General features: G+C 39.6%; 2 protein-coding genes across 12 annotated transcripts in view; one reads left to right on the top strand and one right to left on the bottom strand.

Annotated features, from left to right (window-relative positions):
• The window catches only part of LOC139546469 (piggyBac transposable element-derived protein 4-like), a 226,838-nt gene that overhangs the window by 171,335 nt on the left and 37,372 nt on the right, over positions 1-18,131 (top strand). The window lies entirely within an intron of this gene.
• Positions 998-18,131, bottom strand: part of LOC139546522 (zinc finger protein ZFP2-like) — a 415,728-nt gene continuing 398,594 nt past the window's right edge. For 3 of the 7 annotated variants that reach the window (XM_071355054.1, XM_071355012.1, XM_071355038.1), the window contains one exon: positions 998-2,791. In XM_071355054.1, coding sequence (XP_071211155.1) covers positions 1,431-2,791 — 1,361 coding nt within the window. In that variant the 3' untranslated portion in view covers positions 998-1,430. The remainder of the gene's footprint in view (positions 2,792-18,131) is intronic. The other 4 variants (XM_071355021.1, XM_071355048.1, XM_071355029.1 and 1 more) reach the window with 3 other exon arrangements.

The raw sequence follows: 18,131 nt of genomic DNA, 5'->3' as shown, positions 1-18,131 counted from the left end.
GACAGTCAAGCATGCATCAGCTATGTAGCCAAGTGATCATAGTGTCCAGGGGGCAGCCGTAGATGGAGCAGAGAGGCCTCCACTAAGTTAGCACGCGGCGTTTAAAGTTAGTAGCCCGGGGGGTGGTCTGCTCAGACGGAGGGGGTCTGCTCAGACGTGGTCGTGTCGACAGAGAATCCAGAGAATCCAAGCCGAATGGCGAAAGAGAGGTTGTGAATTGTAGAATTGTGTTTGCTAGCTTCGTGGCAGTGGCGCTAACTGCGCTAGCTGGTAGACCTCTTCGGCTAGCCGGCAGATGGGCCTAGCTCGAGGCTAGCTCAAGGCTAACTGGTGCTTGCTTCGGGACAGAGGTGTTAGCCAGTAGTAGCCACTCGGTTGCAGCTAGCTAGCTGTGATAATACGGTGTAATTGTCCAGAGCTTGCGTCAGGAATCCGGTGATGTGGTAGAGAAAAAGCAGTCCTATATGCTCTGGGTTGATATCGCGCTTGCAGACTGGCAGGTATTGGCCCGGTATTGAAGCTGGCTGTGTCCGAGTTAAGGGCGAAGACCGCAGCAGTGGCTAACTGACTACTAGCTAGTAGCTAGTTATCTGGCTAGCTTCTGATTGGGGTTACGGTTCTAAAGTATATAAAAAAATAGCAGGTCCGTACCACATTGGGTGAGGCGGAATGTAGGAATGTATATTCAGTTCCTAGATGGAAAGTGAAATTAAAATAAATACGAAATGTATACGAAATGTATACGAAAAATACGAATACTATTTACACGGGACAAGACAGGACAAAGACACATCCGACTGCTACGCCATCTTGGATAGAAAGATCATTGGTACTCATGATACCTATCCCTATGATACTATGACACACATCCCTATGATACCCTATGATACCCATCCCTATGATACCCATCCCTATGATTCCCTATGATACCCATCCCTATGATATCCTATGATACTATGACACACATCCCTATGATACCCATCCCTATGATATCCCTATGATACTATGATACCCTATGATACCCTATGATACCCATCCCTATGATTCCCTATGATACCCATCCCTATGATACCCATCCCTATGATATCCTATGATATCCTATGATACCCATCCCTATGATACCCTATGATACTATGACACACATCCCTAAGGGCCAGTGAAGGCGGCGCCAGACATTATAGCACCAGTACTTAATTACCCCCAACATCACTCTGAGATAACAGTTTATTTACATAAAAATACATGCAGTAGGGAAAACACAGGAAAGTCAATACCTAACACGAATTTCCCAAGTCTCTGCAGCCTACTCTCCCACCACGTATAGGGCACCTCTCCTATGTCCCACTGTTCAGAGGCATATATTTATCCTACTGTTCAGCAGCCTACATCCTTATCTCCTGTGTGTTATATCTCATGTGTTCTCATGTTACCTAACTGATTAAAACAATTTCCACACTGGGAGGAGTGGTAAGGCTTCTCCCCTGTGTGTGTATTCTCTCATGTGTTTTCAAGTTCAATAACTGGGTAAAACTCTTTCCACACTGGGAGCAGTGGTACATCTTTTCTCCTGTGTGTATTCTCTCATGCCGTTTCAGGACCCCTAACTGGGTAAAACTCTTTCCACACTGGGAGCAGTGGTACAGCTTTTCTCCTGTGTGTACTCTCTCATGTTGTTTCAGGTCCCCTAACTGGTTACAACCCTTACCACACTGGGAGCAGTGGTAAGGCTTCTCCCCTGTGTGTGATCTCTCGTGTTTTTTAAGGTAGCTTTTCTGATTAAAACTCTTTCCACACTGGGAGCAGTGGTAAGGCTTCTCCCCTGTGTGTAACTGCTCATGTGTTTTCAGGTTACATAAGTGGATAAAACGCTTTCCACACTGGGAGCAGTGGTAAGGCTTCTCCCCTGTATGTATTATCTCATGTGTTTTCAGGTTACGTAAGTGGGTAAAACTCTTTCCACACTGGGAGCACTGGTACAGCTTTTCTCCTGTGTGTATTCTCTCATGTCGTTTCAGGTCACCTAAGTGGGTACAACCCTTTCCACACTGTGAGCAATAGTACAGATTTTCTCCTGTGTGTATTCTCTCATGTCGTTTCAGGTCACTTAAGCGGTTACAACCTTTTCCACACTGGGAGCAATTGTACAGCTTTTCTCCTGTGTGTATTTTCTCATGTTGTTTCAGGTAGCTTTTCTGGTTAAAACGCTTTCCACACTGGGAGCAGTGGTAAGGCTTTTCTCCTGTGTGTATTTTCTCATGTTTTTTCAGGTAGCTTTTCTGGTTAAAACGCTTTCCACACTGGGAGCAGCAGTAAGGCTTGTCCCCTGTGTGTAATTGCTCATGTGTTTTCAGGTTATTTAAGTGGGTAAAAGTCTTTCCACACTGGGAGCAATGGTAAGGCTTCTGCCCTGTGTGTATTCTCTCATGTGTTTTCAGGTTACGTAAGTGGGTAAAACTCCTTCCACACTGGGAGCAGCGGTACAGCTTTTCTCCTGTGTGTATTCTCTCATGTGTTTTCAGATTACACAAGTGGGTAAAACTCTTTCCACACTGGGAGCAGTGGTAAGGCTTCTCCTCTGTGTGTATTCTCTCGTGTTTTTTCAGGTAGCTTTCCTGGTTAAAACCCTTTCCACACTGGGAGCAGTGGTAAGGCTTCTCCCCGGTGTGTATTCTCTCATGTTGGTTCAGGTGTCCTTTCTGGTTAAAACTCTTTCCACAGTGGGAACACTGGTGTCTTCTTGCTGGTTTGGACGTCCGTGGCTTTGGTTCCTCTGAGTCTGGTCTTTCTCCTGCTAAAGACAGAGTGTTCATTTAAATAGAGACCTGAATGAAACCTCCACATGATAAAACGGCCTTGCTACGAGGGTAAATCCTAACCAGATCCCTCAATAACCTGAGGCCAGTTTTAACAGTCTTAGTGTGATTTTAAAACAAATGTTGTTTAGCTTCCTGGTAATTACTGATAATATGTTTACATTACTTATTTTATTTATCCTGTTTTACAAGTCAGAACACAACAAACTAAACCGTTCTTGGACACTCAAGACACAGACGTCGCTGGATTCCAATCAGCAGGTGGTTCTAAATATATAACTTTCATAGCTGTATGATACAGAATGCGACCTACACACTTCCTTAAACATAAAATAAGTAAAGAAGTAATTTTGTGTGGAAGTCCAAAACTAGTTTTTACGTCGAAGGCACAAAGCACATCAGTAACATCTCCCCGTTGTGGAAAGGGTTCGACACATGATGTTTAAATGGACCAATTTCTTATTTAGACGTTCACAGATTTTCAACATGTTGACTATCGCTGATGTCATATTTTGGGTAAAGTAAAAAAATAAGGTGAAATATTTGGGGTAGATGTTCCTAAAACTGATAGTTACTATTGTAGTAGTAACATAAGCTAGCTGAACATTAAAAATAGACTTCTAAGACAATTGCACACTAAGGATAGGGGAGAGCAGAACAAAGGGCAACTGGACACACTAATGCTAGAACAGACACATATAGTCTGCACATTCCACTGGAGGCACACATACCAGAGAGGCGCTTAAAGGCAATTGGACACTAGACATATGGTCTGACCATTCTATTACAAACATACATGTCAGACAGAGGGGCGCTTAAGGGAAATTGGACACCTAGATATATAGTCTGCTGATTCCCTTAAGTGCATGGGACTAGACATGTAGGCGCCTAAGAGAACAGCCACCATTATAAACTAATTGAAAGCAGATGGCGTTATAGGGCGTGAACAAGTAGGAAGCTTGAACTAAAGGATGATGGTGGGGAATGACTTCAGAAAGTATGTTTATTTGCATATGGGGTGGACTCATATGCTATTTGGGTATAAAGAGCGAACCAGTGCTTTGGGAGGGTGTGTGTTCTGTGGGTGTGTGTTCCGCGGGGTGTGTTCCGCGGGGACATGCCAGTTGGCTGTACAGTTGTAATAAAGAGCATGTTTGATTTTAAAAGTTCTGGTAAGCGTTGTATTTGAAATGATTTTCCACGACATATTTGGCGAGCTAGCCAGGAGGGACAGGGACTGAGGAATGGCGTTCAGGGCTGGAGATAGTTTCTTTGGACAATCTGGCAAACAAGTTTGGCCGCCCAACTAGACGGTAAGCAAGTTCTTACAATAGTTGAAATGGTTGTGTAAGATTGCTTCAGAGATACTGTCTCAGCGAGAGGAGCGCCACGTAAGTCTCTCTTTCAAATTTCCTAAAATGAAACCAGTAAATACAAAAGAACTTTTAAATTCAATGAATTTGCATGTATGTGTAATTTGGGGAATTGTATTAAATATAAATGTATGCGCATGTATAGAGACTGAGTGAATAGGTGCTGTGAACTTTGCTTGTGTTAGATGTAGAGTGAGCATGCATGCGCTCGTTCAGATCAGACCGTTCGAATGTGTAGCTTAAATGATGCGGTTGTTTGTGCATCTGGCTGAGATGGCTGGTTATAATAAGGGACAGCTCATACGGTCAAAACAGATAATGTAGGTAGAAAATCCTGTGATACCTCTTCAATAAAATTAGTAGAAGGAATGCTTGGACAGGTTACTTATGAATAACGGCTCTAAAGATAGAGAACTGCATAAATAAGTAGTTAGGAAGCCATGATACCGCTCTTTAAAAAAGGAACATTTTTGAAGAGGTCCGCTTGGGTGGGATATTCACGTCACGGCAGAAGGGTCTGTTGGTGAATATTTAGTAGTTAAATAAATATTTCATGGTTACCGCCCCAGAACGGGGGACCGAACGGATGAATATTTAGGAGGCAGGAAAAACGTTTGCCCGATTGTGCGGCGTTCAACTGCAAAAGTAGCTTATGAATATTTAGGACGCAGGAAAAACGTTTGCCCGATTGTGCGGCGTTCAACTGCAAAAGTAGCTTATAAATATTAGGTTGTAGGAAAACGTTAGACCGATTGTGCGGCGTTCCACTGCAAAAGTAACTTATACGGTCAAAACATAAATCAGTAGTTAAATAAATATTCATAGTTTCCGCTCTGAAAGGAGGACTGTACGGGTGAAATATGTAGGTGCAGGAAAAACGTTGGCCCGATTGTGCGGCGTTCAAATGCAAAAGAAATCCTGCGAATAAAAAAACCGCTCTGTCTAGCTAACAGGGTTTTGTAATTCAGTAGGTCACGCCACAATACTACTCTACTAATAGAAGTAAAGATCAGTATTGGGGGGGTGAATAGGATATGAAGACAAGCTGATCCGATTAGACAGTAGTCTCGTCATATTGTAGAAATCTTAGCAGTCTAGGCTTATGTAGGAGGAAGTGAATTAAGTCAATAAAGTAAGACTAAGTTGTTTTGAGGTAAAAACAAAGGGATTGAATGAACAGGTGAAAAATAAAAAGGATGAATGAGAATGTTGTAAGAAATGAGTGGATCTGTGTAAAGATAGAACATTAGGAAGGAAAGACAAGTTGTGTGTGTGTAGGCAGAGCGTCCAGACGAGGGAGCGCGCAGCCTTCCTGTGACAGAGTAGAACGTAAAGAAAGGGTGCCTCTAAATACTAAGATAGAGGGAACGAAATTAAGAAACATCGAAGTAAAAATAAGTTGTAATCAAGGATAAAAACACTGATGTGATAAAGTAATAAGCGATCATAGTAGAATTACTAAACACGGTGTCAAAACAAATAATAAATAAAAATACTTAAAAAGGCGTTAACCGAATAGTATAAATACGGATAGAAAAGTGTGAAACAAAACAGAAAGTAGGAGCGCCAATGAACTGAAATTGTACTATAACGTTACAACGAATCTAGGTTGGTTAAGATAAATAGTGGAATCCAGGACACATTAAGAATTCGCGTACGGTGAAACAAAGAAGGAGGAAAAAACAGGCCGTCAGACACTCTGTGTCTACAGAAGCTACGGTCTAAAAAATAGCCTGCAGGGTAGACAGCGGTGCAAAATGGAGTGGCCAGGATAAAAAGGAGAACAGGGGTGGCTTGACTCACTAGTAAATTGACCATAGGATCAAACAATAAGAATATGGAGAAGAGGTAAGAAAGTAGAGACAAAATAAATAAATAAATAGTGGCATGAAAACAAAAGGATTGTTTCACCATAGCATTGAGGGATTTTTTAAAAGAAAGCCATGGATTCACTAAAAGACGCGCACATTAGTTCTACCGACTTCGGATTGAATATGAAAAAACTGGATAATGGGGGACGCCATTACCCGGTAACATTCTATCATCAGCAAATACATTACTATAAAAGACAAATGTGGTTCCACTCGTCCTCGCAGACGTGCGGGTGATTAGTAGAACTATTGCCAATATCTAAAAACGAATAAGAAAATAGCTCCCTGTTTTGAATATGGTTATAGTGAATATGGGGAAAATTAGTGTAAGGTGACACTAGAACTTAGTGCGGTAGCAGGAAATGCCGATATACGAGAGTTTATTTCCTTGTCAAAATAACAACCAACTAATCGGTTTGAGGTTAGTGAGAATGGAATTTTTACTTGGCGGTGTATTGTCTCTGAGCGAACAATGAGTGGTTCATAGAGATTACAGTTTATATGTGGTCAAGAAGAAGTATTAGTTCACGTTTGACTTGACATATAGTAGAGTGCAGATGGAATTTTAATTGTTAGACATTCTATACCGTTATTCTCTGAAAAATGTTAAGACGTTTATGGAATAAACACTATTTGCAGATTAATAGCTGACGTTGTGTAATTAACGATATGTATACTTTCTTTTCCAGGAAAAAAAAGGGTTTAATCTTCTCTGGTCAAAATATCATTGGAGACTGTATTACTGTGGAAAGCAGTTAATTAAAGTCAGCTGCTATAAAAAATATCTGGATAAGGCTAAAAAATGGAGTTCTGGATAAGTGAGTCCAGTCCCTGTGTGCTATTGGCTATGGTTTACTAGTAAGTGCACTATGGACTGGGAATGAATATACATTAGTAGATTTATTGGAAGGGCTTTTTCCACTTCAGTTTCAATTTGGGTATGCAGAATGATGGAATTATTTTTTGGAAAATGTATTTAAGTTGTTCCTAAAGAAAGGGGAGTGGAAACATTTTAATGGTGTCAAAATGCCCTGATTCCTAGGAATTTCCTGTGAAAGACTGATCACCTTTTACTAGAAATTGTTGGAACAGGTGGGATTTAATTTTTAAATGATTAAAAGACACAAGACTCTATTCAAAATGTATAATTACTTTAAAAATCTATTATGTCCCTGGGAAAATTATGAAGAGTTGTACCCTTAAATTGAATAAGTTATTCGGAATAGGTTTATTTTTGTTTTTTTTGATATAACGTGTTCATAGGTAAAATTATCAGTTCCTTGGGGTTATGGTCTTTGGGTAAATACACAAATGTGCTTTGTTCATTCTGCATATAAAAAGTGATGTACGTTACTCCAAAGGGTTTATTGGAGTGTGGGTTTCTGTAAGGGTTTTGTTGATAAAAACATCATCTATAATTCATCTGAGAGAACACTGGTGGAATAAGGGAGTTATCATAAAAGGTGACGTCAGAATGCTTTAAGGCATGGGAGAGAATATCACCACAAGTGGGTGTGGAGCTCATACCCACCCTAATCGACTGAATAGTGAGGGACAACTGTGTCTGATGACCTGTGAACTGTATCAAATAATAGACATGTTGAAATGATATGGGCCAGAGTGTATTATGAATTAAAGGAATTGGGGTATTGAACTTTTATTACCAGACCACTCATGAGAGAAAAACTGAGACAAAAGGGCTATTGGGAAAATAGATAATATTGGTAATAAAAGTGTTTAGTATAAATGTTAATTATTAAAGGGATGATGTGTATTGAATAGCTAAGGTCAAATTTGAGTTAAAGTAAACACTAAGGATTGTTATCCTGAATATTGGGTTGGAAAATGTATTAAAAAAAAATAATAATAACTGTTTAGTTATTTAGATATAGCACTGTTTAACTTTAATAGGCCTAGGGCCGCTCTGGAATCTAATCCTGAGACAAGGTGGTTGACATAACTTACAGAATTTTAGATTACAGGTTTTTTGTTTCTTTCGTTTTATAATGTCATTGGAATTGGGATGATAAAATGTAATGTTCAATTGAATGAATAGGTAGTCTGTTGTGCGAAGATACCCATGAATGAAGAAGAAAGAGACCAACAATAACATTGGCATAGAATGAAACGGATGGACGTTTTCCATTACATTACAAATAGTGGTAATATTGCAAATGTGCAATTATTATTATTATTATTATATATATATTTTTTTTTTTTCTCTTTTTCTCGTTTGGTCAATTTATTTTTGTTTTGAGGAACATATGGTTGTGTATATGTTCCTGAGGAGGGACTGATATAAATGATATATAAATTGACTTAAGGATGTTTTAAGTATGTATCAAACAATGGCAGTTATGGGTTAGGGGACTCATAAAAGAAGGTAATGGTAGTGAAGGGGTGTTATTTCTAGAAACTATGTATAAAAATAGAGATAATTCACAGAAAAGGAAAGACAGCTGGCTGTGTAAAATATAGGGACAATTCAAAAGTTAATAGAATAATTCACATATCTAAAGATATGGTAAAAAGAATAAGTGGTGGCATTTTGAACACTAGAGCAAAAGTTTAAGAAACTTATGACTTAGTTTTGTTAGGATTGGATATTAATCCAACTGGAAGATATTTGACTGATTACATGTTATTGTACAGCAGTTGATGTAGGGAACATCATTTGACTATTATTGAATATTTCTGTGGCAGGAGGCCAGGTATTTGAGGCAGAATGGTTACATAGGGCTGTAATTAAAAATTAAGATTTAGTGATCTTGCTAATGTTGTCAGGAAATAACCCATGTGTTAGTGTGTATGTCCTCAGGAAAAAACAGCCAGAAATGGAAGGGCTTGGGCTGCATTCTGGAGACTGAGTGTACATCAAGATACACCAGGCTGGTGGTATACTTCTTACAACACTGCAGTGGTAAAGTTCTTCATGTCTCTCTTTGGTGGGTACATAAGTCTCACGAGAAGTGAGGTCCAGCTGAATAATGGGTGAGCTTGAAAACACCATGACAGAGGATGTGGAGAGAGAGAGAGAGATTAGATTCCACTATAGACATACTGGGTTGAGTTTGGAGGTTACTTGTTTCATTTTTTAATACATCATGTGAAAAAGAATAGATGATAGGATATTATACTCTAAACAAATATGTTAAAGGGATTGATATGAAAGCATAAACAGTGTTGAATTAATTCAAGAAGAGATAATGTTAATTGTAGGTTATGCACATGATTATCAGTTAAAATGGAGCAGATGGGAAACTAAGTAAAAATTGACATGATTTGGGAACACCTCTCAGAACCTGGGGCCGAAAGGGGAAGACTGGGTGGAAGCATGAGGAAGCTTTTTAGGGCTTTTATTTTTGTGGAGTCCAGCAGAAAAGTATCCTGGAGGCATAGAGTCAGGTAAAGAGAGAGTGGGAATTGTCATGGTCTCAGATTTCAGTTTGCATAAATATATTTATGCATAACACATAACATTGTCAATGCTGTTATGTTTTGTCTGTTGTTTTCCAAGTCTTATGTTTAGGAAAACAGAAGGAGAGGGGTTCGCCAGCTTCAGCTGGAATGTCAGTTTGTTGTGTGATGAGTGATGGAAGTAAGAGGATGTATGGTGTAATCATAGAACAGAGGCCATAAGTCTCTAAGTATGAATGCCTCACAGAAAGAAGGCAGAAACCTGAACCAGGACGAGAGGTTCCGCGTCTGATGATCCAAGGGGACCAGAAGGACCTCTTCCAGTGATACCAGGAGATCTAGTCTACGTTCGAGTGTTCCGGAGGAAGTGGGATCAACCAAGAAGAGAAGGACCCTATGAGGTGGCCAAAGCAACAAGAACGGCCGTCCAAGTGAAAGGAAGCCAGACGTGGTATCATCTGAACCACTGCAGCTGAGTCCCAACAGAGAGAAGGAAACAACCACATAGAGATGAGGACACAGAGGATGCTGATTCACCAGGAGGGAGCCCGGAGGGAGCAGGAGCAGCGGAAACGATTGAGACACCAGGGAGGAGCCAAGAAAACAGCAACTCAAGTGAAAGCCAAAATGTGACAGGTGCACCGAATAATGCACCCAGAAGAGGAGGAGAGGCCTCACAAGGCACAGAATGAGAACATCTTTTCCCTAAAAATTGAAACCTTCCAGATGGAAGTTAAGTCCGGCCTGAGGAGGGAGCCTCAGGTGAAGAAAGAGGAGGAAAAGTCCTGCAAGCTGAAGAAAATGGGGATTTCTCCACAATTGACTTTCAAACTTTTGAATGGTCTTCTTTACAGACAATTGATGTTAGAACCACAAAAGAATAATGACATTGACATAACAGAAGTAACAGTGAATGCTAGTATAGAAACAACAGACTAATGCACAATCAAGATATATGGTGGAAGCAGGAAGAGAAGAAAGGAATCAGCCGAACAATCCAAAAAGACTGACAAGGTTTGAATCTCTGTTCCACCTCAACTTATAACAGAAGCTGGAGAACTGAAGTCTATCTCAATCATAAGGATCAAACCCTTACCGGAGATGGCACTCTGTGGATGGACACATCACCAAACAAAGGGACAAGTCGTTTGGGATCCGAAAGGATGTGACCTGACATTAATTAAAGAAAAAGATGAGAGGGTGCTCATCATGAATCAGATTGAACCAGTTGAAGGTGAAGAATTAATAGTTGAAATAACAAGAACAACAGTGACTGAAGGGAGTAGCACCATGGTCATTAAGATTGATCCTACCCCTGCACCTGAACAGGAAGAACCTGTGACAACAACAAGGGTGGCGGCTGCTGTGACGACCACAGTAGCTACCACTAAGATGACATCAACCTCCCTTACCAAGCAGATCACTGTACCCACAAAGCAACCTGAGACATCAGAGTCAGGAGAGTTTTTTACTGACATTTGGAACTTTCTGATAAACTCTAATGATCTACCTCAAGATAAGAACATTGAAAAAGCGACAGAATTAGATATATTAGAACCACTCAAGGACAGCACACGAGAAGAAGTAGTGAAGAACGAGTGGTACAAATGGGCTAAGTATATGGCAAACAAACACAGAATGGACAATTGTATTTTGTGTAGAAAATCACATTTGTCTGATCTTTTAATAGTTTCTGAACTGTCATCATTTAAAAACTGTGTAAGTTGGAAAAAGGACCATTGTACCAATAGAAAGTATTCTATTCCCTTGTGTGACATAGAATATAGGATTGCTCTGAGTAAGCACTAGGGGTAAAACTATGTTGAATAAGACCATGTTGGGAGACAATGATTGTGATGCCTATAACATTAGGACTGAATTAACTGTACCTCAATTAGACAGAGGTACCGTGATTGAAGGAAAATATGAATGTTTTTACAGACACCACACCGAAGGAATTGATGTAGGAAACACCACAGTAGAAGTGATACTATTTGGGTGTTAGAGAATGTGGGAGTTTGTAAAAGTAATGATAAAGGGTTGATTATGAATAGAAAAGGGTTGTGTGGTCACATAACTCAGGTTGCACCGTCTCTCACTATGCTAAAGAATCAAGACAGAGGTATTGCGGATAATTTCTGGATGTGTGGAAAAAACAAATTGTTGAATGTATTGCCTAATGAATGGATTGGTCTTTGTGTCTTAGTTAGAACAATTCAACAGGTGACCATGTATTAAATCATCTAACAAAGGTTGGTAGGTGTCTGCACGGGGGAATAATGTTGAAATGTTTTGTCTAGTTAGGTTTTCTTTAATGTTTCTGATTGGATCTTTTACTCCTATTTCACATTGGAGATGTTTGGTCTAGTTAGTTTATATGCTTTACTTTGTTTTTATTTTTTGTATTTTCTTGTTTATCATAGGTCTTTTCATTTATTATCCCAAAGTCTTATTTGTATCATTTATGTGGCTTAATAGCCCCAGAGGGGGGATTGTAGTAGTAACATAAGCTAGCTGAACATTAAAAATAGACTTCTAAGACAATTGCACACTAAGGATAGGGGAGAGCAGAACAAAGGGCAACTGGACACACTAATGCTAGAACAGACACATATAGTCTGCACATTCCACTGGAGGCACACATACCAGAGAGGCGCTTAAAGGCAATTGGACACTAGACATATGGTCTGACCATTCTATTACAAACATACATGTCAGACAGAGGGGCGCTTAAGGGAAATTGGACACCTAGATATATAGTCTGCTGATTCCCTTAAGTGCATGGGACTAGACATGTAGGCGCCTAAGAGAACAGCCACCATTATAAACTAATTGAAAGCAGATGGCGTTATAGGGCGTGAACAAGTAGGAAGCTTGAACTAAAGGATGATGGTGGGGAATGACTTCAGAAAGTATGTTTATTTGCATATGGGGTGGACTCATATGCTATTTGGGTATAAAGAGCGAACCAGTGCTTTGGGAGGGTGTGTGTTCTGTGGGTGTGTGTTCCGCGGGGTGTGTTCCGCGGGGACATGCCAGTTGGCTGTACAGTTGTAATAAAGAGCATGTTTGATTTTAAAAGTTCTGGTAAGCGTTGTATTTGAAATGATTTTCCACGACACTATATATAGTAAGTCTATATACAGCCATATCATAGAGTCTGAAAAGGCTTGTTCATTCTCATGTGATGAATAACCTATGACATCATATGTTTCTAAAACTGATAGAAACTACACTGAACAAAAATATAAACGCAACATATAAAGTGTTGGTCCCATGTTTCATGAGCTGAAAAAAAAGATAGCAGAATTTTTCCCCATACGTACAAAATGCTTATTTCTCTTGAATTGGGCACAACTTTTGCATCCCTGTTAGTGAACATTTCTCCTTTGCCAAAATAATCCATCCACCTGACAGGTGTGGCATATCAAGAAGCTGATTAAACAGCATTATCATTACACAGGTGCACCTTGTGCTGGGGACAATAAAAGGCCACTCTAAAATGTGCAGTTTTGTCACACAACAATGCCACAGATGTCTCAGAGGGAGCGGGCAATTGGCTGACTGCAGGAATGTCCACTGGAGCTGTCGCCAGGGAATTTAATGTACAGTACCAGTCAAAAGTTAGGACTCACCTACTCATTCAAGGGTTTTTCTTCATTTTTACTATTTACTACATTGTGGAATAATAGTGAAGACACATATGGAATCATGTAGTAACCAAAAAAGTGTTAAACAAATCTAAATATATATTAGATTCTTCAAAGTAGCCACCCTTTGCGTTGATGACAGCTTGGCATTCTCTCAACCAGCTTCACCTGGAATGCTTTTCCAACAGTCTTGTAGGAGTTCCCACATATGCTGAGCATTTGTTGGTGGTTTGTTTGCAGCAATTTGACCATGAAGGCCTGATTTACGCAGTGTCCTCTGAACAGTTGATGTTGAGATGTGTCTCTTAATTGAACTCTGTGAAGCAGTTATTTGGGCTGCAATGTCTGAGGCTGGTAACTAATGAACTTTTCCTTTGCAGCAGAGGTAACTATGGGTCTTCCTTTCCTGTGGTGGTCCTCATGAGAGCCAGTTTCATCATAGCTCTTTTGCGACTGTACTTGAAGAAACATTTAAAAAGTTCTTGAACTTTTCTGGATTGACTGACCTTCAAGTAATGATGGACTGTCTTTTCTCTTTGCTTAATTGAGCTGTTATTGTCATAATATGGACTTGGTCTTTTACCAAATAGGGCATCTTCTGTATACCACCCCTACCTTGTCACAACACAACTGATTGGCACAAATGCATTAAGAAGAAAATAAATTCCACAAATTAACTTTTAAGAAGGCACACCTGTTAATTAAAATGCATTCTACGAGCCTACCTCATCAAGCTGGTTGAGAGAATTCCAAGAGTGTGCAAAGCTGTCATCGAAGCAAAGGGTGGCTAATTTGAAGAATCTCAAATATAAAATATATTTATTTGTTGAACACTTTTTTGTTTACTACATGATTCCATATGTGTTATTTCATAGTTGATGTCTTCACTATTATTCTACAATGTAGAACATAGTAAAAATAAAGAAAAACCCTGGAATGAGTAGGCGTGTTCAAACTTTTGACTGGTACTGTAAATTCCTCTTCCATAAGCCGCCTCCAACGTCATTTTAGAGAATTTGGCAGTACGTCCAACCGGCTTCACAAATGCAGACCACGTGTAACCACGCCCGCCCAGGACCTCCACATCCGGCTTCTTCCCCTGCGGGAGACTGAGACCAGCCACCTGGACAGCTGATGGAACCGAGTAGAACGTCTCTCTGTAATAAAGCCATTTTGAGCCAATGCCCAGTCATGTGAAGTCCGCAGATCAGGGCCTAATGAATGTATTGACATTGACTGACGTATATGTACTGTAAATCGTTGCGTTTATATTTTGTTCAGTCTATATACAGCCATATTATATAGTATGTAAAGGCTTGTTCATCCACATGTCATGAATTCACTGTGACATATTTGTATACGTTTTATTAGACTTATGACGTAATAGATCATATGGGTTGAGTAGTATTTTATGATGTAATAGATTATATGGGTTGAAGTGTTTTATGATGTAATAGTACATATGTGTTGAAAAGTGTTTTATAATGTAATAGATCATATGGGTTGAAAAGTGTTTTATAATGTAATAGATCATATGGGTTGAAAAGTGTTTTATAATGTAATAGATCATATGGGTTGAAAAGTGTTTTATGATGTAATAGATCATATGGGTTGAGTAGTGTTTAATGATGTAATAGACCCTATGGGTTGAAAAGTGTTTTATGATGTAATAGATCATATGGGTTGAGTAGTGTTTTATGATGTAATAGATCATATGGGTTGAGTAGTGTTTTATGATGTAATAGATCATATGGGTTGAGTAGTGTTTTATGATGTAATAGATCCTATGGGTTGAAAAGTGTTTTATTATGTAATAGATCATATGGGTTGAGTAGTGTTTTATGATGTAATAGATCATACGGGTTGAAGAGTGTTTTATGATGTAATAGATCATATGGGTTGAGTAGTGTTTTATGATGTAATAGATCATACGGGTTGAAGAGTGTTTTATGATGTAATAGATCATATGGGTTGAGTAGTGTTTTATGATGTAATAGATCATATGGGTTGAAGAGTGTTTTATGATGTAATAGATCATATGGGTTGAAGAGTGTTTTATGATGTAATAGATCATATGAAGAATGGCGCTGAAGGAGATGGCTGCCGTTTTACGATCCCGTAACCAATTGTGCGATTGTGTATGTTGTGCTTCTTCGCGTTATTTGTAACTTATTTTGTACATAATGTTTCTGCCACTGTGTCTTATGACCGAAAATAGCTTCTAGATATCAGGACAGCGATTACTCACCCCGTACTGGAGAAATACTTTTTCTTCAATGAAGGATTTACTTCAGAAGCCGAACAAGGCCCTCATCCTCCTCATTCGCATGAGAAAGAAACGGAGGTATCAGGGATGAAGGTCCGGGTGCCTTGTAAGGATCCGTCGCCAAGAGGGTAATCTACCTTTACCATCGGTCCTATTAGCCAACGTACAATCAATCGATAAAAGACGAAGTACGATTACGTATATATCCTACCAACGGGACATTAAAAACTGTTTCACCGAGTCATCATATCACAACCAGCTATTGTTGTGAGTCCCATAGGGCGACGCAGAATTGGCCCAGTGTCGTCTGATGTAGGCCGTCATTGTAAAATAGAATTTGTTCTTAACCTGTTGAGGACAGAGGGCGCTATTTTCACTATGGGGGAAAATCGTGCCCAATTTAAACGGCCTCGTACTCAATTCTTGCTCGTACAATATGCATATTAGTATTACTATTGGATAGAAAACACTCTCTAGTTTCTAAAACCGTTTGAATTATATCTGTGAGTAAAACAGAACTCATTTTGCAGCAAACTTCCTGATCAGGAAGTGGAAAATCTGAAAAAGATGCTCTGTTCTAGGGCCTGCCTATAAATGGGCTTGATACGTATTAGTATACATGCACGTCATACACCTTCCACTAGATGTCAATAGGCAGTGAGAGAAGAAATGGAGTGTTTATCTTGGTCTGAGGTGGAATAAAAGCTCTTGGCATGACGTGACACCCATTTCCTGTTTTCTGGAAAGCGCGAGAAGGAGCCTGGGATTGCCTTCTGGAAAGCTGTTGTTATAGACCGCTAATATCTCCGGCTTTGATTTTATTTGATAAATGTGACAATATCATCGTAAAGTATGTTTTTTCAATATAGTTTTAATAGATTATTGAAATTTATTCGGGACGTTAGGCGTGTTGCCTTGTGTGCCTTTGTTCAGGAAGGAGAGCTTCGCGCCACTTGTCTAGTGTGCTTGCTAATTCAAGAGGGAAAAAGGACATTCTAAAACCAAACAAAGATTGTTCACGACAAAGGACCCCTTGTACAACATTCTGATGGAAGATCATCAAAAGTAGGACCCATTTTATGATGCTATTCCATATATCTGTCGAACTTGTGTACTATTAGTTTTGCGCCCAGGTTTTGGGCACTCTCTCGCCATAACGTAAGCCTTATGTCGTAATGAATTTATTTTTAGAATTCTAACACGGCGATTGCATTAAGAACTAATGTATCTATCGTTTCCTATACAACATGTATTTTTTAGTAACGTTTATGAATAGTTATTTGGTCAGAATAGGTGAGTTTTAGAAAAATATCCGCACATTCTGGGAAAAAGATGCTACGTTAGCACAATGTATAACCACTGATTTCAGCTCTAAATATGCACATTTTCGAACAAAACATAAGTGTATGTATAACCTGATGTTATAGGACTGTCATCTGATGAAGGTTTATGAAGGTTAGTGAAAATTAATATATTTTGCTATCGCTAACGTGCCTATTGCTATCGCTAACGTGCCTTGATGAATGAATGCGGTAGTGTGGTAGGCTATTGTAGTAAGCTAATGTAATGCTATATTGTGTTTTCGCTGTAAAACACTTAAAAAAATCGGAAATATTGGCTGGATTCACAAGATGTTTGTCTTTAATTTGCTGTACACCATCGATTTTTCAGAAATGTTTTATGACGAGTATTTAGGTATTTCACGTTGGTCTCTATAATTACTCTGGCTGCTTCGGTGCTATTTTTGACGGTAGCTGTGATGGTAGCTGCAATGTAAAACTGATTTATACCTCAAATATGCACATTTTTCGAACAAAACATAGATTTATTGTGTAACATGTTATAGGACTGTCATCTGATGAAGTTGTTTCTTGGTTAGTTTGGTTGGATCTTGGTTAGTTATGTTGGTTTTGTGCATGCTACCTGTGCTGTGAAAAATGTCTGTCCTTTTTTGTATCTGGTGGTGAGCTAACATAAATATACGTGGTGTTTTCGCTGTAAAACATTTTAAAAATCGGACATGTTGGCTGGATTCACAAGATGTGTATCTTTCATTTGCTGTATTGGACTTGTTAATGTGTGAAAGTTAAATATTTCTAAAAAATATTTTTTGAATTTCGCGCTCTGCCTTTTCAGTGGAATGTGGGAGGAGTTCCGCTAGCGGAACCCCGGAGCCAGACAGGTTAACTGACTTGTTATATAAAAGTTCAATAAAAATATGGCCATAAGCAAACAGGAACACACTCATCCAGAGGTGGGCTCCTAGTGGCCGGGGACTTTAAACAGGAACACACTCATCCAGAGGTGGGCTCCTAGTGGCTGGAGACTTTAAACAGGAACACACTCATCCAGAGGTGGGCTCCTAGTGGCTGGAGACTTTAAACAGGAACACACTCATCCAGAGGTGGGCTCCTAGTGGCTGGAGACTTTAAACAGGAACACACTCATCCAGAGGTGGGCTCCTAGTGGCTGGAGACTTTAAACAGGAACACACTCATCCAGAGGTGGGCTCCTAGTGGCTGGAGACTTTAATGAAGGGAAACTCAAATCCGTTTAACCTCATTTCTACCAGCGCGTAAAATGTGCAACCAGAGGAAAACTCTAGACCACCTTTACTCCACACATAGACGCAAGTTTGCGGACGACACTACAGTGGTAGGCTTGATTACCAACAACGACGAGACGGCCTACAGGGAGGGGGTGGGGGCCCTCGGAGTGTGGTGTCAGGAAACTAACCTCAC

Source organism: Salvelinus alpinus, chromosome 2 (assembly GCF_045679555.1).
Source record: "Salvelinus alpinus chromosome 2, SLU_Salpinus.1, whole genome shotgun sequence".
Taxonomy (NCBI): Eukaryota; Metazoa; Chordata; class Actinopteri; order Salmoniformes; family Salmonidae; genus Salvelinus; species Salvelinus alpinus.
Note: the sequence above shows the minus strand (reverse complement) of the source record. Positions and strands in the feature narration are given on the sequence as shown.